This window comes from Sorex fumeus, unplaced genomic scaffold (genome assembly GCF_029834395.1).
Source record: "Sorex fumeus unplaced genomic scaffold, SorFum_2.1 ptg000265l, whole genome shotgun sequence".
Taxonomy (NCBI): domain Eukaryota; kingdom Metazoa; phylum Chordata; class Mammalia; order Eulipotyphla; family Soricidae; genus Sorex; species Sorex fumeus.
Genome location: NW_026606322.1, coordinates 24,012,276 through 24,033,641, shown reverse-complemented (window position 1 = coordinate 24,033,641; position 21,366 = coordinate 24,012,276). Strand labels below are relative to the sequence as shown.

The 21,366-nt window shown below is 40.3% G+C and overlaps 1 protein-coding gene across 3 annotated transcripts in view; it reads right to left on the bottom strand.

Moving 5' to 3' along the window:
• SENP7 (SUMO specific peptidase 7) overlaps positions 1-21,366 on the bottom strand; it is a 117,595-nt gene that overhangs the window by 67,442 nt on the left and 28,787 nt on the right. For all 3 annotated transcript variants that reach the window (XM_056109230.1, XM_056109232.1, XM_056109231.1), the window contains exons 5-6: positions 13,882-14,082; positions 470-664 (exon numbers count right to left, since the gene is read on the bottom strand). In XM_056109230.1, coding sequence (XP_055965205.1) covers positions 470-664; positions 13,882-14,082 — 396 coding nt within the window. The remainder of the gene's footprint in view (positions 1-469; positions 665-13,881; positions 14,083-21,366) is intronic.

Here is a 21,366-nt window from a genome sequence, read left to right as displayed (position 1 = left end):
GAGATAATAAAAAAAAAACTAAAATACTGAAATAGATAATTAAACTAATATGAATCAATTAGCACTGTAGCACTGTCATCCCTTTGCTCATCGATTTAACATCTCCATTGTGAAACTTGTTGTTAATATTTTGGGCATATCGAATATGCCACAGGGAGCTTGCCAGGCTCTGCCATGCAGGCAGGATACCCTCGGTAGCTTGCCGGGATCTCCGAGAGGAACAGAGGAATCGAATCATCTGAATTCTTTTTCATAAAACACAAAGAACATAGCCAGTACCTTTTGAATATTAATAATTGGCCACGTACTACGGATAATTCCCACAATCATTCCAACCTCCAACAAAGAAAGGTTATACTAGCTACATGTAGCAATAACATATACATGGGGCAAGGGCAGGGGAGGATAACAGAGGAAATCTCATGAAAATAAGTATAATTTTGTTAAGTAACATTATTGCTAAACATACCTTTCAGATAAAAATGAGTTCTTGTGAGGATTTACTTCTTGACGAGATTCTAGGCTGTCATCAGATGGTGAAGAAAGCTGATGTGATTTCAAGTTGTCTGTATCACCCAAACTGTTCTCAGTTACATATGAGGTCTTGATGTATTTTCTTCCTAACTCTGTTCCCAGGACATTCGTCAATATAACTCTGGGTATCCTGTCACACAAAATAACAAATATTGTAATCTACTGAAATTGCAAAAGAAAAATATGTTCTAGGATGTCAAATGTCCAAACATTTATATCTTAGCACAAGCTATTAAAACTCTAACCACCCCAGAAATCAACCAATAAGCCCTCAAATTTTTGAATATGCTTTTTTTTGTTTCTAGATTTATATCTTATAAATGAGTATAGATCAGCCTCCCATTATACAATTTTAACTGTATGAATGGATGCTATAGGACTACTTAAACATGCTTATTATTTTTTGGCTTTTCATTTTCAGTAATTATTTTTTAAAAAGGCTCCTACACAAAATAATTCAAGAAAACTATTATTTTCATTCAACCTAAAAGTCACTAATAATTACATACTTCCAATTACCAAATGAAAATTCTAAATCCAATATGAAAAACATCATGTAGAAAGCATTTAGGTAATGACAAATTCCATGAGTAGAAAAGCATGTGTGCTGATTTTATATTTATATATATATGCATATATATATACACACATATATGCTTTATATAATAACATCATAAATATCTCAATCAATTAAACTGTTAAAAAAATTATAGTGCAACAAGCTGGAACACATGCTTTGTATGTGAGAGGCCCAGGTTCAATTTCCAGCACAGAATCGTTATTAGATTGGTCACTATGTACCCCTTAACTTTTTCCAGTATGTCACTAGCAACATGTTACTGGCCCTTCATGAGAGACCACAAATAACTCTTTAAAAGGGTCAGAGTTGGGCCCAGGAGACAGTTCAATGGCAGAGCACATGCCTGGCATGCCCATCACTGGCACTGCACATCATTAGCAAATAAAGGAAGCCTAGGGATCCCTGAGCACAGCTGGCCTCTCGGGTGAAGTTCTACCAGAAGTGGCCCAGGTCCGCACAAACACCAGATGTAACATCGACAAAAATGATATTTTTAAATGTCAGAATACTTTATTTATGAAAACTGTGGACTTTATTTACTTTATTACACTCCCTATAGCACTTAGATATATTCTTAATTTTTGACCCACAGAAACACTATATTCTTTCTACACAGCATAGATGATTTCAGAACTTAGGAGAAATTCAAAGTATTAGTCATCTATTTACTTTTGTGTGGGTTGGAATTGCCAGGAATTGGTTTCAGGGTTTCATATGTTTGAAGCATTTGCTGTGCCACTGAGCTATATCAACAGACTTCTTAACTATTTTAAACATGAGGAATTTAGACTTCAGAGGCTGCAGCGATAATACAGCAGGTAGGGTATTTGCCTTGCACGAGGCCCACCCGGGTTCGATTCCCAGCATCCCATATGGTCCCCCAAGCACCGCCAGGAGTAATTTATGACTGCAAAGCCAGGAGTAACCCCTGTTCATTGCCGGATGTGACCCAAAAATTTAAAAAAAAAAAAAAAAGAATTTAGACCTCAGAAAAGTAAATATATTCCAGTCAAAGAACCTGGACCTATCATGTTTATTTTTATTACTCCATCATATTGTACCTTCAATAGTAACTTGGCAAATAATTCAAAATAACTGTTATCTTATATATACCAGGCTTTGCCATGCAGGTGAGATACTCTCAGTAGCTTGTCGAGCTCTCCAAGAGGGGCAGAGGAATCGAACCCAGGTCGGCACAAGCAAATCGATGACCAACGGGAGGACAGAGCTTATATATACTTCAGGAATCTCTTAAAAAATACCCATTTCAAAAATACCCATTTGCAAAGAATCACAGAGCTCAAATCTCACTGGGCCCGAACATTGACCATGTTCAGTCCTTTCTCCTGGAGTGTCACCTCTATTAAAACGATGGAGCTTGGTATGATCAGGGGTGAAGTTATCTTTGATAAGTATTCTATTTCATCGGATGTTAAAATAACTGTGTCCTGTTCTGTAATGCAGGGCACATCCTATCCCCAGTGGAATAATATTTTTAAGTGATTTCTAAAAATGGGTCGTGAAAGCTGTCTGCCACATGGTCCATGTTTGCACATCTCTATATAGTTTGACAGTGTAACTCTGAATCTGATTAATTATTGTGATCAAGAATGTGTAAACACGATGTTCTTGCATTACAGCTTGTTCCTTTAAAAAAAAAAACACACATTTCCAGCACAAAAGCTGCCAAACACACATACACACACATACACACATACACCCCCCCACACACAAACATATTGTAAAGAATAAGCAGATTACATGATATAAAAAAAAAGATTATTAGTAAACACAACTCCCTGAATCTGAGTTTAAATGAAGAAGAGAAACAAAGTCTTCCAATACATCATTAATCGTCAGAAGGCAAACACTGAGATGATTTTCTACCTCATATGTTTCAACTCTCTCAGGTTTTTATTTGTTTTTATCATTGTCTGTTTCATATATTCTATGCCTGAGCAAAATTTCCTTAAAATCCTCGAATTTTAATGATTTAAAATTTCTGAATTTCCCAATGCAAAAGAATTGAAGAGCAAGAGAACTAATCTTCAGTAGGAAGACTGGCACTGGGGCAGGAGTGAGAGGCGTAAGTTGAGGAAGGGAACACTAGAACAACAGGGCAGGGCCAAGTGTATGCCACAGAGGCAGGCTGGGGATGGGAGGGAAATGAAGACACTGCTGGAGGGTATTAGGCACTGGTGAAGGGATTAGCACTAGAACAATATATGCCTGTAACTCAATCAAAAATATCTTTGTATGGCTGGCCTCCAAGCCATGGAGCAAAACTCCTGGTACCAATCTCGGCAACTCTTGGGTGTTAGTCTCCTATTTTGTTACTTTATGTTCCCCAGATGAATGCAATCGTTCTATGTCTATCCCTCTCTTTCTGACTCATTTTGCTTAACATGGGGCGGGGGGATACTGGAACCCGTGGTGGTGGAAAATGGGCTCTGGTGGAGGGATGGGTATTTGATCATTGTATAACTGAAACCCAAGCACAAAAATTTGTAAGTCAACAACTGTGCCTCATGGTGTTTCACTAATAAAAATTTTTTAAAAATAATAATTGTACAAGGAGATTTAACAAAAGGTAAAAAAAAAAAATCTTTGTAACTTTGTAATTCGGGATGATGCAATTTTTTGAAAAAGTGAAAAAGGAAAAAATATCCTGAATTTTAGGGCCAGTGGACAGGGCATTTACCTTGCACATGACTGACAAGGATTCAATCCCCAGCATTGCCAGGGATTCTTGTGCAGAGCCGGGAGTAAACCCTGAGAACCACTGGATGTGACCCAAAAACAAACAAAAAAATTTAAATCCTGGATTTGGAGGTTGGTGAAATAGTACAAAGTTTAAGGGGTTATGTGGTATATGTTTACTTTGGACAAAATGGCAGGCTACCGAATGTAACCTGCCCACACGGCAGAGTCTGGCAAACTCCCTGTGGCGTACCCAATATGCCAAATACCAGTAACAATGATGGGTCTCATTCTCCTAACCCTGAAAGAGCCTTTAATATGGCACTATTTAAAAACTTTTTAAATATGGCACTTTTTAAAAAATCTCAGGGCTAGGACGAAGGAGATGTTACTGGGGCCTGCTCGAGGCAATCGACAAACAACAGGGTGATCGTGATCGTGATAGTCGTGAAGTAGCCAAGCCTGTTTGATCCCTGACATGACTTAATCCCCTGAGCATTTCTGGATACAGCTCTGGAAGCCTCCAAATGTATGGTGCTAATATTTTTTATTTAATGATAGTCCGATCGTTTGAATTTAGCTTAGTAAGGGAAGAGAGGAACTTTAGAAAATCTAATTATAAAAAATTATATTTGAGGGGCTGGAGCAATAGCACAGCGGGTAGGGCATTTGCCTTGCACATGGCTGACCAAGTTCGATTCCCGTGGCTGACCAGGTTTGATTCCCAGCATCCCATATTGTCCCTGAACACTGCCAGGAGTAACTCCTGAGTGCAGAGCCAGGAGTAACCCCTGTGCATTGCCGGGTGTGACCCAAAACGCAAAAAAAAGAAAAAAGAAAAAAATAAATAAATTATATTTGAGGAGCTAGAGAAATAGTTTAGGGGTTAAGACATGTGACTTGGGCACAACCGACCCTGGTGCAGTCCCCGGAACTATATGGTCTCCAGGCCTTGCACTGATTAGCTGTGAATGATTGGTAGGGGACCGCAGATCTCCTGAACACCACCTGGAGCCCCCAGTCCTCAATTATATTTATGTTAGTCACTGGGTCCTCTCTGGTAACGCTTAGGAGTCACACAAGAGTCATATTTAACTGTGCTCAGCAACCAGCAAATCTACTGTCTATAGTGCTCCGGGGTGCCATGAAATGCTGCTTTATTTCCCAATCAATTTCAAAAAGTAAAAGACTACGTTGTCTAAGACTAAGACTCACTAAAAAGACACTACCTTAGATTCCAGAATGCAAATAAAATTTCTAACAAAATACTAGCAAATCAAATCCAACAACACATCAAAATGATCATACACCATGACCAAGGGAATGCAAGAGTGGCTTAACATACACAAGTCAATCCACATAACACACCGTATCAATACAAGAAAAATTAAAATCACATGATAAAATCAATATATGCAAAGAAAGAGGATAACAAAATCCAGCACCCGTTTATGATAAAAAAAAATACTTAATAATATGAGAATTGGGAACTTCCTTCAACATATTCAAAGCCACATACCACAAAAATCACAAATACATACACACACATACATACATACATACATACAGAAATCATACTCAACTATGTTAATCCTCTTGCCAAACTTGTATGGCAACTTCTCTACAATGAGTCATGACCCTAGTGCTTTCAAGACAGATTTAAGATGTAAAAGAACTGACATGAGGCCAGAGCAATAGTATAGCAGGGAGGGAATCTGCCTTGCACACAGGGGACCCAGGTTCATCATATGGCCCCCTATGCACCGCCCGGAGTAATTCCTGAGTTCAGAGCCAGGAGTAACTCCTGAACACTGTCAGGTGTGACCCAAAAGACAAAAAAAAAAAAAAGAAAAAAAAAAAAACACTGACGTAGTAAATGATTGGCAAGGAAGAGTAAGGAAGAAAGAGAAATCAAGAGAGTTCCCAAATTGTAATTTGAGTGTATAGAAGAATAAGGCAACAAATCAGACTGAGATTTTTAGTTAAAAAATTGTAACACATCTGGGGCTGGAGTGATAGCACAGCGGATAGGGCGTTTGCCTTGCACGTGGCCAACCCGGGCTCAATTCCCAGCATCCCATATGGTCCCCTGAGCACCGCTAGAAGTGATTCCTGAGTGCAGAGCCAGGAGTAACCCCTGTGCATCGCCGGGTGTGACCCAAAAAACGAAAAAAAAAAATAAAAAAAAGTAACACATCTAACAAAGATGACACATTCACTCTGAAACAAGTTTAGTACCTCTAGAGTGGAAGAAAGGCCTGGACTTACGTTGACCCCGGAATATAAAAAGAAAAAACAAATACACAATGAAAACCAAATCATCTATCTCTGCCAGAGAAGCAGTTAAACAGACTAATAAGCTCATGCTTCGCATGCAAGAAGCCTGGACTCAATCGCCAGCATTGCACGATCCCAAGCACTACCAGGAGTGACCCTGGCGATAGTCCCCCAGGCTGCTGTCACTTGTGGTCCTGCAAAAACAAAAGAACAAAACAGAGCCCAGAGAAATAGTACAAGGATTAGGCTCAAGCCTTGCACATGGCTGACCCAGGTTCAACCCCTGGCATCCCATATAGTCCCCGAGCTCACCAGTAGTGATCCCTAAACACAGACCCAGGAGTATCTCTGAGCATTGCCGGGTGTGCCCCAAACCCCCAAATATTTAAAAAAAAAAACTTATTGAAACTCTTTACGACATAGAAAACTCTTTGACATATAAACTTCACTGACATATTATCTAACTACTGACTGGAATAGAGAAAAAATGTTCAAATAAAGTTACATTGTTCTAACTGAAAAATGACAATTTAGGATGAGGGCACTAATGCGCTTGTCTTCTGGAAGAGAGTTTAAGCCGCTTTCAGAGTAATAAGGAGGGGCTAGAGTGATAGTACAGTGGGTAGGGCGTTTGCCTTACATGCAGCCAACCTGGGTTCGATTCCCAGCATCCCATATGGTCCCCCGAGCACCACCAGAAGTAATTCCTGAGTGCATGACCCAGGAATAACTCCTGTGCATCGCCAGGTGTGACCCAAAAAGCAAAAAAAACTTAACAAGAGTAATAAGGATTACAAGAGCTATTCTTCAACTAGCCCCAATATACCTGTACTGAGGAAAAAAATACAGGCATCCAGAACAATATGAACAGCTTTATAAATTACTGAAGGTGAATTGTTTCACTCTAAGATTTAAGATGTCTTAGAATTCAATTTACATCAGGTAAGATCTAGTGAAGAGAGTCAAGGAAAAGGCTGGAGTGCTTGATTTGCATAAGTATGCTCCAGGTTTTATCTTCATACCACCAGATCCCACAATATTGCCAGGAGTGGTCCACTCCCCAAAAAATAAAGATCCAATGGAAAAAAAAACCTAATTAAGGGGCTGGAACAACAGCACAGCAGGTAGGGCGTTCACCTTGCACGCAGCTAACCCGGGTTTGATACCCAGAATCCCATATGGTTCCCTGAGCACCTCCAGGGGTAACACCTGAGTGTAGAGCCAAGAGTATTCCCTGTGCATTGCCGGGTGTGACTCAAACAGCAAAAAAAAAAAAATCCTCATTAAAATTAGCCTTTGAGGAGATGGAGAGATAATACAATGGGAATGGCACTTGCCTTGCAAGCAGCTGACATGGGTTCGATCCTGTCATTCTATATAGTCCTCAAAGCACCACCAGGACTGATTCCTGAGTGCAGAGCCAGGAATAACCCTAAGTAATAATATATTCTCTCACCCCCCCACCAAAAAAAAAAGCCTAAAATAAAATTAGCCTTTGATATTTCTATCTTTAGCTGGGGGCACACCCATGGTATGTAGGCGTTACACCCACCAACTGCTCCGATGCCCGTGTAATCCCATCAACGGCCAAGACCCAGAGACTATAAAACCCTGCTCCCGGAAGAGAACAGCACAGTCTCCTGCCTCCACGCCTGGCTGTCCTCACCAGGGCCCCTTGAAGGAGGGTGGATTGAGTTTCCCTTCCCACCCCAAGCAGAGCCCCGGCAGCTGAAGACCTCGAGTTCCCGCCACAGCCATGCTTAAGACCACTCTCCACACGTTCGGACAACCCTCACGCATGAAGGAACTGGCAGAGGAACCCAGGTATGCGGGACCCAGGGCGTAGATCTCCAAGCCTGCTCGGATTGGGACGGGGTCCTCCTCCACCCAGATCTTCCAGTATGTAGGCATTACACTCACCCAGAGACTATAAAACCCTGCTCCTCACGCAAAATCTCATCATCTAATTCTTACTCTGGAGAACCTGGCAGGCTACCAAAAGTATCCTGCCCCACGGCAGAGTCTAGCAAACTCCCCGTGTCGTATTCAATATGCCACAGACTAGTAACAATGATGGGTCTCATTCTCCTGACCCTGAAAGATCCTCGAATGTGGCACTTTCTAAAATGTCAAGGGCTAGGACGAAGGAGACGTTACTGAGACCTGCTCGAAGCAATCGATGAACAACAGGATGACAGTGATACAGTGATACACCCATCTTACTTCTGGCTCTATAGTCAAGGATCACTCCTGGTGGGGTTCAAGGGACTACTATGAACAGTGTTACAATGAACATAGGAGTGCAGAGATCTTTTCTACAAAGTGTTTTGGAACCCCCGCGGTGTATTCCCAAGAGTGGAATTTCCGGGTCATGTGGAAACTCTGTTTTTGAAGAATGTCCATATTGTGCCAAAAAGGCTCGACCAGTAGACATTCCCACCAGCAGTGGAAGTCCTTTTACCCGCATCCATGCCAACACTAGTTATTTTTCCTCTTGACGAGTGACAGTCTCTCTGGTGTGAGGTAATATCTCATTTTTGTTTTGATTTGCATTTCCCTAATGATTAGTGCTATGGAGCACAACATGCCTTTTAGGCATTTGTGTTTTATCTTTGTGAAAGTTTTTTTTTTTTAAGTTTAAAACTGTATTTAAATATCATGATTTACAAAGTTGTTCATAATGCAGCTGTATAAGGTACTTAATACTCCAACACCAATTCCACCACCAGTATGATATGCTTAAGAAACAGTAATTTTGTTTGACAAACAAACTGAAAAAACTTAGTGAGGAAAGTTTCTTCAATTCCCATTTAATTGAGAGTTTTTATCATGAAAGGGTGCTGTATCTTGTCAAATGCTTTCTCTGCATCTACTGATTTTTCATGATTTTTTTTTAATATTGATATGGTGTACTATCTTGATTGACTTGTGTATGTTAAACCATACTTGTGGGGGCTGGAGTGATAGCACAGCAGGTAAGGTGTTTGCCTTGCACACGGCTGACCCGGGTTCAAACCCTGGCATCCCATATGGTCCCCCAAGCACCGCCAGGAGTAATTCCTGAGTACAGAGCCAGGACTGAGCATCAGTGGGTGTGACACCCCCCCCCCAAAAAAAAAGCAAAAAAATAAAGTTGGTGTTAAAAAAGAAAAAAAAAATCCTTGCGTTCCCAGGATGAATCGCACTTTGGTCATGGTATATAATCTTTTTGACGAATTGTTGGCTTTAGTTTGTTAGTATTTTGTTGAAGATCTTGGGCATGTATGTTCATCAGGGATATCTATCAGTAATTCTCCTTTTTTTGTAAGAAAAAGAATTCTCCTGCTTTTGATATTCGGGTAACATTTGTTTCACAGAAATTGTTTAGTAGAGTTTGTATTTCTTTGATTTCCTGAGAGAGATTAAAATGAAAAAAAAGCTGGCAAGAGCTCTTCTTTAAAGATTTAAAAGAACTCCTAGTGAATTTATCTGGGCCTGAATTTCTGGGACTTCTGTTGTTGTTGTTTAAAAGTTTATTTTAATTACCATGAGATACACAGTTACAAAGTTGTTTGTGACTAGGTATCAGTGATATACAATGTTCCAACATCATCCCTTCAACAGTGTGTATTTCCCATCACCAACATCCCCCATTTCCTTCCCATCAGCCCCAGTCTGCCTCTACAGCAGGCTGGCGCCCCCCTTCCCCTCCCCTCCCCTTTTTCCTCTTTCCCTCTCTCCCCCCTCTTTCTATCTCTCCCTCCCTCCTTCTCTCTCTCCCTCTCTCTCCCTCCCTCCCTCTCTCATTCTCATTCCTTTTTGCCATTATGGTTTGCAATACAGATACTGACAGATTATCATGTATATCCCTTTACCTACTTTCAGGACAACTTCTTGTCCAGAGTGATCATTTCCAGCTGTCACTGTCAGAGTGGTCCCTTCCCTAACCTAACTGCCCTCTACCCTCAACTTGTGTCAAGCTTCCAACCATGGACCAGTTGTCCTGACCCTCGTTTCTACTGCTTTGGGCATTAGCCTGATACTATGTTTTTTATATTCCACAAATGAGTGGTCATGCCTGTACCTCTCCTTCTTAGCATTTTACTTAGCATGATAATCTCCATGTCTAACCATTTCTAAGCAAATCTCATGACTTCGTTTTTTCCTAACAGCTGAGCAGTATTCCGCTGTATAGATGTACTATAGTTTCTTTGTCCAGTCGCCTGTTCTTAGACCCTCTGTTGTTTCCAGATTCTGGAAACTGTGAATAGTGCTCTAAAGAACACAGAAGTGCAGATGGCTTTTGGCAGTGTGTTTTGGAAGTCCTACAGTATATACCCAGAAGTAATATGGTTGGGTTATATGGAAGCTCAATTTCTAGTGTTTGGAGACTTCTGATTATCATTCAATTTCTTCCAGTGATAGGTCTTTTCAAGTGTTCCATATGTTCTTGGTTCAGCCTTGGGAGGTTATAGGAGTCCAATGATCTATCCATTTTCTTCTCTGTTCTCTTGTTTAATGGCCTACAGATTTTCGAAGTATAAAATATAAAAATCCAAAGGATCATAAAGGATCAAAATTCAGAGGATCATAAGGAATCCCTTTCTGTGATCTGTTGTGACATTCCCCTTTTCATTTCTACTTTCATTAGGAACATTTATCTCTTTCTTTGGGGATCTTACTAGTGGTTTATCAATCTTATTAATTTTTCCAAAGACCCAGCTTTTAGTTTCATTAATCTTTTGAAACAGTTTTTGTTTTGTTTTGGGCTTTTTTTTGTTCTACTTCATTATTTTCTGCTAAGTTTTAATACTTCCTTCCTCCTGCCTGATAAAATCTTCTGACTGCAGAATGAAACATCCTTGCAAAGTCTCTTCATCTTGGTGCATGTGCTGCCTGTGCACACGTGGCTGAGCACATGCGGTGCCTGAACACATGTGTCCTCTGCATCTCTCTTCTCGAGATGCGTACTTTCATGCTTTCATGTCTAATGCTGGGATATGTATAAGGACTCTCTCCACCCTTGGAGAGGCCTGGGTTCTCTCTTGAGCATGTTACTCTCCACTCTCTTCCATTTTCTCTTCCTCCTTCCCTTCAAAATCTCCAAATAAAAACTGTGTAATTAAAAAAAAGTCTCTTCATCTTCTTTAAGGCTTTCAAAGTTGATGTTTTAACCTTTAAAGTCTGTAGCATTTGACAGCAAAATAGGTAGTACAAACTCTTATTCAATTCCTATCTGATGAACAGACTGAGACATAGAAATGTTAAATCACTCACTCGAGATCATCCAGCTGATTGATGACTCCTCATTGGGACTCTAGAGCTTTTACCATTTAGAGCTCAGGAATTGTCTTTTGTCTTTGGGGTGGGGACTGAGGATAGTAGTAGAAAGAAGTAAGGAGCTGGAGAAGAAAGGGTTGGCAGCAGAAAGGGAAAGACCACAAATAACATGCAGAGGCATGGAGAAGTTAGAAGATGATACCTGTTCAAAATATAGACAGTAATTTCAGGGTAAGACCTTCAAGCTGAGTTTAACAAGCTTGTTTAGAGGGGCCAGGTAGATAGCTCAAAGAGCTGAGCACATGCTCTGCATGCAAGGAACTCCAGACTTGATTCCTGGAACCACATGGTCCCCTGAGCACTGCCCAGAGTGATTCCTAAGCACTGAGCAGAAAGCCATCCCTAAGCATTGCTAGGAACTAAATCAAGCCCCCCAATAATAATAACAGTGATAATAATAATAACAATAATAATATGTAAGCTGCTTTGGATATTCCTAATACAGTCCCTCAAATTTTGGAATCAATGCTCTGAACCAGGGAACAAGTGACTTTAGGGAATAAAAAATATCATTATATGTAGGTAGAATAATTTTGATTATGAATGTTTGATCTAGTAGTTTCTCAGCATAAATCTTACTGCTAAATAATGGACTACAACTTTTACTCTGCATATGTTGTTGTCTTTTTTCACAATACTCAGCCCACTGTATAAATATTTAACTAAAACCACAAAATCTAAGATATTCTAATTAAATCAGTAAATGTGGTTCAAATTCCTATTCTCTAGTGGGTTAGTTTTCTGATGTGTTTTTTTTTCTTCCTAAAGAGAATAAAGGTTATGGTATGGATTTAAGGGGGAAGAGAGCATGGTTGGAGAGAGAGTACAGGAATTTAAAGTTTGCCTTGCAAGCAGCCAACCAGTGTTAAATCCCAGAACCACAAATGGTGCCCTGAGCACCTCCTGAGCACAGAGTCAGGAGTAAGGCCAGAACACAGCCAGATGTGACCCAAAAACCAAAACAATAAACAAACAGAAAAACTTTCTTGTTCTTCAAATTAAAATGCATAGTGGCAATATTTCATCATGCTCTTTTTCTAAAAACCAAAACATAGTAAAACTCATAAAATCAGACGCAATAAGAACTAAATTATGTAACACTTAAAATGTTAAAAGGTGACAGGGAGATTGCTCAAAGAATTGGGAGGCACACAGGTCCCCCAAGTACCACTTGGAGTGACACCAAGCACTGAGCACTATTGAGTGTAGCTCCAATATCAAAAAAAAAAAAGTATGTTAAAGATTCAGAAAATAAAAAAGGTCAATATATAGCTTATTTTGTATATCTTTAACACGGTTTATATCATTTAATTTAGGTACTTATTTTTATATAGCTCCATCTTTTATCAAACAAATCTCTAAAAACATATATACAAGAATCAAATAATAACATGAGCAAGCTGAATGTACAGTTGAACGTACAAAGAACACTTGTTTGTTTGATTTTGGTTTCTGGATCACACCTGGCTGTTCTTAGGCCTTACTCCTGGACTCTGTGCTCAGAGGACCATATATGGTGCTGGGAATCAAATCAGGGTCAGCCATGTGCAAGTGCCTTACCTGTACCATCTCTCAAGCCCCAAGAACACTTGGTTTTAAAAATAATTCTAGGAACTGGGAATGTAGCTCAGTGGTAGATCACTTGCCTTGCATGTGTGAAGCCCTGGTTTCAATCCCCAGCACTGTAAAAAACAAAACAAAACAAAACAAAAACCTAAATTTTGAACCCACAGAAACAGCACAGCAGCTGAGAGCACCTGCCTCACAAGTACATATCACTGTAAACCCCAGTATTCCAACATGTGCCAAGCACAGTTCCAGCAGCTCTGTGATTTGAACCTGGGAACTCTATCATCTGCAATCCCCTAAAATCTCAGGTGACTTTTGGCTGTATCATAGTAGCCACATGTGTATGAGCACCAAAAAGGGCTGTGTGACCTCGGGTGAACATCACAACTAAAAAGGTACGAATGCCATGGCCAGGAAGTGTCATCTCCACGAGCAGATGTGACACCACCCCACATCCCCAGTGAGCACCAACCATTACCTGTGCACCCCAGCTACAAATATGAGTCCCACTGAATATATGCTTAAACAGTGCAACTAAAGGAGTGAAAACCGCAGCAAGCACCCTGGCCGAACGTGAGCAGTGCAAACTGATGTGCAACCCCAACAAGCACCAGAGCAAGACTTGTGTGCAATCCGTCACCACAACACCAACATCAACAGAGGAAGCAGGAGGAGAGAGATAAGCTAAATAAAACAAAGACAGTTACGTGTTAATATACTTAATAAAGTGAAGAATTCTCAGTAACTAAGATTGTAAACTTTAAAGGCTGCTTTTGAGTGGGATATATCCTTCCATACGCAGATCATTTTAAATAACATTTCCAACAACTTTATTTAAGACTTCTGGATTTATAGTATTTCAAATGCAGTAAGTTGCACAAAACGAATACTGAACAACGTACCTTTCGGAAAAATTAAGGCTCTGGTGGAGAGTTTCTAATTTCTGAAATGTCTCTAAGCTGTCAACAGAAGTCGAAGGCAAGGAGTCTGAGTGCGCCTGGTTGGCATCACGTAATTTAGCATCATCATTTCTAGGCAGAGCCTTTCTGAATTTTCGTCCTAAATCCGTCCATAGGACATTCGTCAACATAACTTTGAGTTGCCTGTTACATACATAAATAATTAATACATACAGTACTAACCATTCTAACATAGATAAATTCACTGTACCTCATGGTGTTTCACTAATAAATAAATTTTTTAAAAGTGCAGCTATTGATTAATGCAATGTAGTGTCAATTAGATGTACATTCCTGACGTCTTCTATCTGCTGTCGCTTTGTCTTTTTTTTTTTTTTATTACATCAGGTATGTTGCCCTGTAAATTGTGGCAGTGGTACCAGGAATTTAAAAAATAAGGAATTTGGGGGGCCGGAGTGATGGTTCAGTGGGTAGGGCAATAGCCTTGCATGCGGCTGACCCAGGTTCAATTACCAGCATCCCATATGGTCTCCCAATGCAGATGATCTCACATCTACCTCTGACTAGGCATTCTGTGGATTAGTCATCCAACAGGCAATTTTCTATCAATCAGCTATCAAAAATGACCTTATGCTCTCAGGAAGCTTGCAAAATTAGCTAGAGACAAACATGAAGTCACAGATTTTTTTTAATGTGATGGCTAGGGGTTAAGGACTAGGTTTGTGGTAGAGACTGAAGTCATGAGTTCAATACCTGGCACCACCTCACACACTACCAGTCCACAGGCAAAAGGTTAATCAAGCCTTTGTTGTACTTCTTTACTTAGCCCAGATCTATGAACTCTGACCAACTCTCAGACTGATCCAGCATAAGTCATCTTCCTAATACAGTCCAAATTTTCAGGTATCGTTCATTCTTCCCTATATATAAAAAGCCCTCTGAGGGCTGGAGCGACAGCACAGTGGGTAGGGCATTTGCCTTGCACGGAGCCGACCCGGGTTAAATTTCCAGCATCCCACATGGTCCCCAAGCAGCACCAGAAGTAATTCCTGAGTGCAGAGCCAGGAGTAACCCCTGTGCATTGCCAGGTATGACCAAAAAGCCAAAAAGGGGGGCGGGGAGAGGGGCTTTTGAAACACTTGTCAATCTTATATTCAGAATGCCCTCTCTAGTAATATAAATGCTTTCCCATTCTTTTTCTGGGTGAAAGGCACAAGGGGTTGGGTTCGGGGACAATACCCAGCTGTGCTGAGGACTCAGTCCTGACTGTGCTGCTTTTCCAGTTGTGGGTCATTTTATTTCATGGCAGAAGAAAAGACAGTTCTCTTCCTTCACATAGTATTTCAGCAATGTCTATGAAGGAAAATACTGCTTTTCTAGATCTTAACAGAAAAATACACTCCTAAACAAAAACAAAACGAAAGCGACATTCCTTCTCTGAATATTAGAGAAAAATATATCATTCAAGGTTTTTACTCCCTTGTGAGCTAGGTGGCGCTTTTGTTATATCAATAGTTTATTTTCTACTCACAAAGCCCCCCATTACTATACGTGTTAGATAGCTTAAATAGAAGCAACTAGTAAGTAATCATAGATCTATCCCTCAGCAATTAATTCTCAGTTTTTTTTTAATTTTTATTAGTGAGACATCATGAGGTACAGTTGAAGACTTACTAATTTTTGTGCTTGGGTTTCAATTATACAGTGATCAAATACCCATCCCTCCACCAGTGCCCATTTCCCACCACCACGGATCCCAGTATCCCTCCCACCCCCATCACCCCCCATCCCACCCTGCCTCTGTGCACGGGTCCCAGTATCCCTCCCACCCCCATCACCCCCCATCCCACCCTGCCTCTGTGCACGGGTCCCAGTATCCCTCCCACCCCCATCACCCCCCATCCCACCCTGCCTCTGTGGCAGGGCATTCCCTTTTGTTCTCTCTCTCTTATTGGGTGTTGTGGTTTGCAAAAGTAACTCTCAATTTCAATTACCTGAAACACTTTCAATAAATTCCCTAATTTCCTGACAAGACTGTTAAAATGAATTTCTTCATATGAATGACAAATTCTTACAATGACTATTTCGCCATTATTTCTGAACTCTAGCAAAATATTTTTCTAACTTTTTACTAATTTTCCCGACTTTTTTTCTTTCAAAAAATATTCACAGATTAAGTGTGATTAGTCCACACTCTGTTTCACTGAAAGGAGAACAGGTATAAAATGAAGTCACTTCAGCCAAGTCCCATCTCCAAACCAAGTCTTAGACCTAATTTACTTGTGATTTCAGTAGTCCCCAAAAATGACTTAAGTCAGTCCGTCTAAATTTTCCCAATCAATATTAACTAGGTAATCAGCCCGATAACTCCCCATTCTCCTCAGCCTCCCTTCCTCATTTACCCCTGTACCAGCAAGGAAGGTGATTTTGCATGAAAAAATCTACTCCTTATTTTGTGCCGTATTGTCTACAAAACTTTCCATTTCATATACTTGTGAGAGTTTCTTTTCAATATATTAGAAGAGCTATTACACTACTCATGAATTGCTTCAAAAAATAAGTTAGGTTTTTAAATTTACTCGGATGATTTGTTTTTTAATAGTTTGAAAAAATCCTTTGTACCTAATATTTACATTAGAAATTATGTTTAAATATGCATTCAGTGTAAATTCTTAAATGAATATACTTCAAAGCTGAATCACATACTCGCTGAAGTTTTATTTTCTATCTCGTACAATCTGTTTTTCAAAAAGCCAGATACCTAATTTTTATATACTGGATTTTATTTCTTTTCTATGTCATAACAACACTTACATTTCACTGAATATCAATGACAAAGATACGAATTCCTCTCAAGAAACCAAAATTACCAAGTAGTCCATCAGTACCAGGAGTAGGAAAATATGGGTCACAGACCATATATGACCAGCAAAACCTCAAATATTTATTATCTGGCCCTCTACAAAATGTCAGCTCTTTAATTCTTCATTTTGTGAAGTATAACATAAAATGCAAGGGTTTATGGCAGGTAGCACTGTCTGTAACACTGTCCTCCCATTGTTCATCAATTTGCTTGAGCGGGCACCAGTAACATCTCCACCGGGAGACTTGTTACTGTTTTTGGCATATTGAATACACTGCATGCGGGCAAGATACTCTCGGTAGCTTGCCAGGCTCTCTGAGAAGGATGGAGGCATTGAACCCGGGAAAGAAGAATCAAACCTGGGCCGGCCATGTGCAAGGTAAACGCCCTACCCACTGTGCTATCGCTCCAGCCCTTATGGCAGGTAATTTTTATGGCAGGCAATTTTTTATAATGTACGTCTAAAAACAGTTTTGTTACTCTCATATTTAATGAGTTAGAAATAGAACAAGCTAAATATAATTTTATCTTTGTATTTAAGACACTGCACTTCATTATTTTTGACCTTCTAATATTGCTTCTAAGAATATCTATGATTGATCTGTGTTTGAGTCAAGGTTTCGAAGTATATTCAAAGATAAAGGGCCCTTTGGTGATGAATTTCCAAAGTCATAAGACCAAGTTCTAATCTGAAAAGAAGTTTCTGCTGTCAGTCCAAATCCCAAGGCTGGATCCCCTTTGGAAATGAATTCCCAATAACAAAATGCCCTGATAGGTGGTAGAAAGCAAAAGGTACCCAGTTAGACCAGGAGAGCATAGGGTCCCAGGTTCAGCAATTCTGTTCTAACACTATCTCTACCAAGTTTGTGATATAATGCTAAAATCTGGAAACAAGAATAATCAAGTTCTCCAAACAAACCACCCCCCTAAAAAAAAAATTATGTGGCTCCTGGTAAGTCTCGTTTTCTTGAAAATGGTCAAAACATCTTTTGCTATGTGATAGTGGAGGATGTAACAGACAGAATTTTAATATTGGCACAGAATCTAGCTTAGACAATTTGTGAAGTACAGCAGTGGTCATGTGACAGAATATATCTAGCTTAGGTATGTGCTACCATTTAAATGCATTACAAACAGTAAGAAAAGGTAGCGACCCTATTGCCTAGCAGATATTTTATCTTTCTAATAAAATTATATTATGAATTATCTAAAGGTAAAAGGTAAAGGCCCTCCCGTTGATCATCGATTTGCTCGAGCGGGCCCAGTAACGTCTCCATTGGAGACTTTGTTGTTACTGTGTCTGGAATATCGAATACATCACAGGGAGCTTGCCAGGCTCTGCCGTGCAGGCGAGATACTCTCAGTAGCTTGCTGGCTCTCCGAGAGGGGCGAAGGAATCGAACTCGGGTCGGCCATGTTGGCCGCTTGCAAGGCAAACGCCCTACCCGCTGTGCTATCGCTCCAGCCCAGAATTATCTATGTTCTGAAAATGTTTTACAAACCTACCAGAAATGATTTTATTGACAAATCTAAATGAGACAAAAATACTAGAGGTGGTGCCGTGTGCAAGGTAAGAATGGATACAGAGAACTGGGGCAATAGTACGGCAGGTAGGGTATTTGTCATGCACCTGGCCGACTTGGTCCCTCAGCACCCCACATGGTTCCTTGGAAACCCACCAGGTGATTTCTTAGTGCAGAGCCTGGACTGGCCCCTGAGCATTCTGGCGAGACCCAAAAAACAAAGAACCACAACAACAACAAAAAAAAAAAACAGAGAGAGAAAGGAGACTGGCAGGCAGTCTCCTTGGGGGTCAGGAGGACTGCATAGGAGTTGAAGTATTTGCCTGGCATGCAGACACCCCAGTTCAATCTCCCAGAGGGCAACACCACATAAAGTCAAGAGCACGACCAGGAATGATCTCTGAGCAGAGTCAGAAGTCGTCAAGAACGCCACTGTTGTGACCCAAACCCCATCCCCCTGCCCCCCCCCAAACACAAAAGTTGAACATTAGATAGTGATGACAGTTATGCAAACTGTTAAAAAGCTACTGGATTATAGATTTTAAAACGTGATTTTATTATACATATTATTAAAATTAAGAGACACTGAAAGGTATTGTTCTTTTTTATAACTTTTTAATGGGGCCAGAGCAATAGTACAGCATACAGAGTTTGCCTTGCATGCAGCCAAGCCGGGTTCATTCCTCCACATGCCATATGGTGCCACGAACACCACCAGGAATAATTTCAGAGTGCAGAGTCGGAAGTGACCCCGAGTATTGCTGGGTGTGACTCAAAAAGCCACAAAAAAGAAGGGCGGGGGAGGAAACCTCCTTAAAATTAAGGTTTTGACAGATGCTGGGAAATGTACACTGGTGGAAGGATGGATGTTGGAATACTGTATGACTGAAATCCAGTCATGAACGGCTTTGTAGTGCTCTAAAAAAAATTAAATTTTTTTAAAAATTAAGCTTTCGGAAGGAGTCTTCCAAGTGGTACACAGGAGGTTGAGGGTGAGGGAGTGGCGAGGAAGGGGGAGGGAGAGGCTCCTGGTCAGTACAACACAGAGACCCAAGGATAGATGCTGCTTGTTCCCACACATCACACCTGAAAGCCTCCAAGGGAGCAGTGGTGATGCACAAGGGACACGTGGTATCAAGAGCTAAACCTGGGTGAGGAGCATGCCTGTGAAGTACTCAAAGGACTGGCCCCTTGAAAATAATTTTTATTGAGGAAATAATAGTTTACAAGACTACTGTTTTGTTTTGTTTTTTTAATTTAAGGATACAATGTTGCCACATCATGGCCATCACCAAAGTGCTAATAGTCTTCCACTTCCAAAGTGCTAGATTCCCACCACCCTTCCAACCTACAGCCCACTTACTCCTTGGTAGCCTCATCTCATGTCTGTGTTTAGAGTTTCAAGTCTAAGAACCCCTTAGTGGGATCACACTAGACATGAACGGAGCGTGAAACAGGTAAAGGAATATACATGATAACCTTTCAGTATCAGTATTGCAAACCACAATGCCCAAAAGAAGGGGGGTGCAGGGGGGAGTTTGGGGGTTCTGGGAGAGAAACTGGAGACACTGGCTCTGGGAAATTGCACACTAGTGGAGAGATGAGTGTTGGAACACTGCATGATTGAAACCAAATCATGGACAGGTTTGTAATGATCTATCTCACGGTGATTCAATTTTTAAAAAAATTATTTAAAAAAAGAAGCCCTTAGTACACCTTACCCAATGTACTCTCTCTCCAGCTTGAGGGTTTTCTTCTCCACATCCTTGCCAGCATTTCTTATTTTTTTGACATAGGTTAATTGGAAGATTCTGATGTAGCCTCTTTAACAAAGGGTATTCTCACTGGGATGAGAGATCTCACTGTTATTTTGATTTTCACTTCCCTGATAATTTTCATGTCCCTGTTAGCCATTTGTATGTCCTCTTTGGGGACATGTCTATTCTGCTCTTCTCCCTTATTATTTAAGAGGGTTTTTTATTACTTCTTTGCTTTCTTATTTTACACCTTTGTTAGATACGTGGTATATGAACATTTTCTCCCATTCAGTGTATCTTTTATTTTTATACTTATTTGTATTACTTATCTTGACATCCTATTCTGTGTTAGGGAGTCAATGATAGATTAAGAGAGTAATGAATTGTATTTCATCTGTTGTATAAATTGTGAACATATTTTTAGGTATGAAAGCATACACCTATACACAGATAATCACATTTGTGTGTGTGTGTATATATATATATATGTGCTTTATAGTGATACTTTATTCAGAAACAAAGCTGCTGTTTAAAGTGAATAATACTGCTGAGCAAAATTTAAAGTTCTCATTCATACCAACTGAAATGCTTTTTATCTAAAGCTTTAAAGGAAATTTAGTTTTACTGGGCTGGAGCAATAGCACAGTGGGTACGGCATTTGCCTTGCAACAGCCAAACCGGGTTCAATTCCTCTGTCCCTCTTGGAGAGCCCGGCAAGCTACCGAGAGTATCTCACCCACACAGCGAAGCCTGGCAAGCTACTCGTGATGTATTTGATATGCCCAAAACAGTAACAAGTCTCACAATTTGTTGTGAGATGTTACTTATGGCCACTTGAGCAAATCGATGAACAATGGGAGGAAAGTGCTACAGTGCTACTTATCTTGGGGTTTCAAGGTATACCCAGCAGTGTTTGGGGGCCACTCCCAGTGATGCTCAAGAGATCATAAGATACCAGGGGTCAAACCTGGGACCCCACAGGTGGGGTATTTACTCAAGTCCTTTGAGCCATCTTCCAGCCCTTTCTGGTTGTTGTGTTTTTTGTTTGTTTGTTTAGTATTGGTGAGACATCATGAGGTACAGTTGTAGACTTAGAAATTTTTGTGCTTGGGTTTCAATTATACAATGAGTTCTAATACATTCTTTCATTATGCTGAGGCTTTTCAGTTTCATATTACCCATTTGTTTTCCTTTTATTTTCTTGCCACTAAAGGTAAAGCCCCAAACACACCACTGAAACCAACAACATGCAGTGTTTCACTGATTTTTATAATGTATTTCATGGATTTCAATCTAACACCCAAGTTTTTAACTGATTTTGAGT